This window comes from Corylus avellana, chromosome ca9 (assembly GCF_901000735.1).
Source record: "Corylus avellana chromosome ca9, CavTom2PMs-1.0".
NCBI lineage: Eukaryota > Viridiplantae > Streptophyta > Magnoliopsida > Fagales > Betulaceae > Corylus > Corylus avellana.
Genome location: NC_081549.1, coordinates 18,894,589 through 18,899,606, shown reverse-complemented (window position 1 = coordinate 18,899,606; position 5,018 = coordinate 18,894,589). Strand labels below are relative to the sequence as shown.

At 36.8% G+C, this 5,018-nt stretch overlaps 1 protein-coding gene across 5 annotated transcripts; it reads left to right on the top strand.

The window, feature by feature from the left end:
• Positions 1–275: 275 nt before the first annotated feature.
• LOC132192128 (ATP-dependent zinc metalloprotease FTSH 10, mitochondrial-like) lies at positions 276–4,644 on the top strand. 5 transcript variants are annotated; one of them, XM_059607361.1, is made up of 6 exons: positions 278–515; positions 600–840; positions 978–1,049; positions 2,133–2,348; positions 3,538–3,636; positions 4,492–4,644. In XM_059607361.1, the coding sequence occupies exons 1-4, from the start codon at positions 456–458 to the stop codon at positions 2,171–2,173; spliced, it is 414 nt and encodes a 137-aa protein (XP_059463344.1). In that variant the 5' UTR covers positions 278–455; the 3' UTR covers positions 2,174–2,348; positions 3,538–3,636; positions 4,492–4,644. The 5 variants fall into 5 exon arrangements, with proteins under 5 accessions (XP_059463347.1, XP_059463344.1, XP_059463346.1 ...); XM_059607363.1 differs by lacking the exon at positions 4,492–4,644 and adding an exon at positions 3,005–3,071 and having other exon boundaries at positions 3,538–3,811; XM_059607364.1 differs by lacking the exon at positions 4,492–4,644 and having other exon boundaries at positions 276–494; positions 3,538–3,811.
• The last annotated feature ends 374 nt before the right edge of the window (positions 4,645–5,018 follow it).

The window sequence follows — 5,018 nt, the reverse complement described above, 5'->3', positions numbered from 1 at the left end:
GTAACCCCTTTTTTAACCCTAACAAAAATGAGTTTTCTAGCTTACCTTGCTAATCCATTAAGAATGGTCTAATGGGGTTCAAATACTTACATGTAAGATCCAAATGAAACTGGGCTGTACTGAGAAACTAAGCGGGCCAAGAAACCCATGTTAAAGCAATTTTAGCATACCAGCAAAGGATAAACGAAACTAACCCACAGAAATGGGCCAAATTTACTTTCATTGCAAGGGTACTTGCGTAATCTGAGTCAAGACATTGAAAACAAGGCGGTCTCTAATTCCTGTTAACCATCAAATGTTCTTTTTCTATTCTCCCCGTTTCAGTTCCCTCACAACAAACCCATCAATATTTCAATATCCGGGCTCCCAGAAATTTTCTCAGCAACCAATCAGCTTCAATACTCTCTCGCGCGCTTCACAAGCATCAACCAATTCATGTCCCGATCGTCGACGCAATGATTTTCTCAAGAATTGGACGCTCTCTGTCTCGCTCGGTTCGCTCCTCTTTCCAAAGAGTAACACCTTATTCATTCCTTCTTCTTCTTTTTTTATATATTTTCAGATGAATAATTGAATTTATTTTATGTTTGGCTGTGCAGAATGTAATTTCCAGTAACTATGCCGAGAGGGCTGTGTTAGCGAGTGAATCGCTCTTGCCCTCGACCGGCAATGCGTGCTTCTCACGCGCCGATGGTGGGCTAGGGCTTGTGAGGGGCTATGTCACATCTGTTGGAGCTGGAAAGCAGCTCGTTGCGAATTCGCACTTGTCGAATTTCAGCTCCGTCCTCGCATACCCTAGGGTTTGGCGCTTTTTATCGAGCCAGGCGCCCAAGAAGAAGAGTAAGTGGATAATGAGGGTTTTGTTTTCAATCTGTTTTTTTTTTTTTTTTTTTTTTCTTTGTTGGTTCGGTTTAATCGTTTGTAATGCTTTAACTTTTGTGTGTGTGTGTGTGTGTGTGTATATTTGGTCAATGTAGACTATGAGAATTACTACCCGAAGGACAAGAAGGAAATTCCCAAAGCGAATGAGCAGAAATCTGAGTCGAAAGGTACGTTTTTGTTAGTTCTAGTGCTTTGTGTGATATGTTAATTTTTGTTGAAAATGGATCAATTATAATGTGCATTTTCTTTGGTTGTTTGTATTTATGGTTATATATATATGTATTTTATGCTGTCGACTTTTGAGAGGTGATTATTCATAGAGAAGAAGTTGAAGATTTATGTTGGAGGCTAATATCAACTGGAGTCCTGTAGTTTACGGTGACCCAAGACGGTCATTAAATATTTTTTTTAATAGTACTAAAATTTTCCAGCAATCATCTTCCAGGGTGCATGAGTGATTTTTGGCTACAACTAATCAATTTTTTTTTTTTATTCGTATATAAATGGCTACTTCGTTGTTTTCACTTATTTGATTTGATGAACTGAAGCCGTGCAGTGGGTATTATTCTATAGATGAAACCATTGGTAGCTAAATATGATGTTAAGACTACAATTCAATGTACAGGTATTTCGATTATTACTTATCAAAAAAAAATTCAATGTACAGCCTCATGGTAGTCATTACTTTGTGCTACAGCTGCATTTTCATTATTCGTCCTGTTCCAGGGGACTCAAATTCTGGTGGTCATGGGAATTCCCAGGAGAACTTGGTGAAGCAGTTCCAAAATTTAATTGCTCCATTACTGTTCCTTGCCTTTATATTTTCGCCAATTTTTGTCGGTCCTCATGATCAGAAGTGGTCATTGTTTTTCAGCACACTTTCAGTCGGTTTTATGGTTTCTAATAGATATGTGGGTGGTCTAAGTCATTGCCTTTGGTGACTTGCCATATTTCAAATAGATTGCAATAGCAATCGGCAATTTATATTGCATGAACTTTTTTACACTTTGTAACACTCGGGGTGTTGATGCCTCCATCCATCCTTCTTGTGGCTGCTAATAACTAGTATTGCACCATTTTCACCGTGGTATGATGATGTTGCTATACATTTGGGTATCAGTTAATTTGGTGATTGACTTTTGAGTGGTGATGGCATCATCATTAATTTGAAGACGGATCTAAACCGCTAACAATAGAGCCATTCCTAAGTTCATGTATCAAGACATGTAAACCATTACTTGTTTCCACAGGTAATAAGCAAACTAGAGTGGCGTACTGTTGCTTACCATGAGTCAGGTCATGCTGCTGCTGGTTGGTTCTTGGAACATGCGGAACCCTTGGTTAAAGTCACTATTGTTCCTCGTGGTACTGCAGCACTGGGGTTTGCTCAGTATGTTCCCAATGATATCTAAGAGCAGCTCTTTGATATGACTTGCATGACCCATGGTGGTCGAGCTGCTGAGCAGGTAATTTTACTGTTCCTCTTTCCCTTCTTTCCACATTTTGCTGGATGTGTTAATATGGACTTGTTTAGAAGTGGAAATATTGATCTGTTATGAAAGTGCTTATATACATTTAACAAGAAAAGAAAAAAAGAATTTTCTCTTAATTGAGATGTTCAAGGTGGGTTTAGCGTCAACGCTTCAATGGACAATAAAATGAGCCATGAGGTGCAGGTTTGGACTGTGATGTTCATAATTTATTGATCATGTGATAGGCTGCACATAATGTACTCCATTCTTTCTCACTAAATAAGTTTTGTTATATTGATTCATTTCTTATGGCTTTTATACATTGATGGATGATGATCATTTTCATTGCTTAGAAGCTCTAAGGAATGTGAACTTCAAATGCTGAAATTATGTAATATTCTAACTTCCTCTTTCCTAGTGACATCTTAACAATAAACAGAGCATACAAGTTCATATTTGTGTGTAGAAAGTGGATGAAACCACTAGCACAAAGTTGTTATCATGACCATTCCCTAACCATTGACTGCAGAGCTGCTCTCTCTTTCCCCTCTTCCCTCTTTCTCTCAACAACGTGTTGATGTTTGAATATTCTGTAGATACAAATAATTATTTGGTCTTAAATGGATATTCTTTTACAATTGGTTTACCAGTCAGATGATGATGGATCATGATACGGAACACTCGGGCCTTGAGTTTTACATCTGAACATTAGACAATGTATATACCTGATCCCTCACTTTCTCATTTGAAGATATTACATGTTTTTTCGAGCAAATTGTTCCTTGCAGAAGGGAGGGAACGAAACAGCATTTCTTTTCCTTAATTGATGTTGTATATATTATCCATTTTGTGGATAGCTTGTAAATGGTTCTCAAACAGGGAGGTCAGAAATTTCATGATTGTCACAACATTTCTTATAGGTGTTAAAGTGTTTTAAGTCCACATGGTATAACACAATTTTGGGGAACGATTTACTATCTAAGAGCATTTGAAGTGCTTCAAATCTTGAGCCAAAATTCCGGGGTTTTCATCACTAAAGAGAGAAGCAGTTTAATGGGGGCTCATGCCGGTCTGCTTGATTGGCTTGCTTCTTGAGCCTAGTAAACTATGTTATGTTTGGGCATGATAGATAGACTTCTGATAGAGTTAATTAAATGTGGAACTCTTTGTTTCCTTCAATCAGGTTTTGGTGGGGAAGATCTCAACTGGAGCCCAGAATGACTTGGAGAAAGTGACCAAGATGACCTATGCCCAAGTTGCAGCCTATTGTTTCAGCGACAAGGTGGGTCTTCTGGATTTCTATAGAGATTGCAAAGAGAAAATGTGCAACTCCTTCCGGATTTCCACCCTAACGTGAACAAAACATTCCTTAGTATTTTTCATCAAATTTTTGACACTAATGTAGCAATTCACATGGTATTTTTGTAAAGGTGTTGTAGTAAAAAAGTTGTTCCCCATGCTTTTTCCTCTACCATATAGTTCTCTACAAATGGATACCGTAGTTTACGTGACATTTAATAAGTCAGTCACTAAATAATTAAATTTACTCGTTAACTCTTATTGTTTAATTTTTTATTCATATAGCCCCACGTGGGAAATAAATTGTGTTATCTATTGAATCCACAAGTAAAAATCAATTGTTGCACGATAACTCCAAACGTTCTAAAACCCTTCAGGAAAATCTATGGAATCCACAAGTAAAAAAGAGAATCTCTCAAAATAAATTTTATTTATGAACAACAATGATAACAAACACCAAATCATGCCTTTATATTGGCTACAAATCCAAATCCTACGAATACAAAAAATCTTGATAAAAAAATTAGTAAGGACTACTAATCTTTAAGATATAAGAATTCCTAATAATTATTAATAAAAACTCCTAATTCCTAATGCACGATTCTTAATGGATTTACTATGACAAAAGCACATTTTAAAAGGTAACCAAAGATAACGAAATTCATGAAAAGTGGGGTTTTTGTCTTATATCACTGACCTATGCACCTAGACTACAAATATGGTAGCTCCTAATTAGTGAGACTTGACTGTCCATTGATTATTTCATACACTCAAGTCTTATTTCATTATTTTAGAGAAGCCAAAGCTGGTGACAACATAACTGAGTCTGCATTTGCAGGATTGTTTAGCAATGAATTGTTCTTGTTCTTGGAGCAACAAAGAAGTCATGCCTGTGTTGGACAGTGACATGACTGGTGTAAGAGAGTACATGTTGGTCAATGCCATGTGCATGTTCTGATTTTTTCAATTTTTCAAAATGAGTTTTTTTTATTTTTTTATTTTTATTTATTTTTATAACGAGGAATTAACCCTGCAGGGTAAACCTCGGACCCGTGCACCGCACTCTCGGAAGTGAACATGGGATCTATGAGGTGATATTCCCCAAGACCACAAGCCTCAACCACTAGGCCAACTGGGATTTTTTTGAGTGTTATTTTCAAAATGAGTGTTATTTTCCGCTGAGTGAAGAATAGTTATAACCATACTTTTGTTGAAGTGGCTTAAAAATATACACATTGATAAATTATGGGGTGCCTAAATATGAGTATTGGCAGACATGCGCCAATGTGGCCTGATTTTGGAGGAATGTCCTCGTTTCATCAAATCTATGTCACATCTTGGTTATAGAACCATTAAAAAAATAAA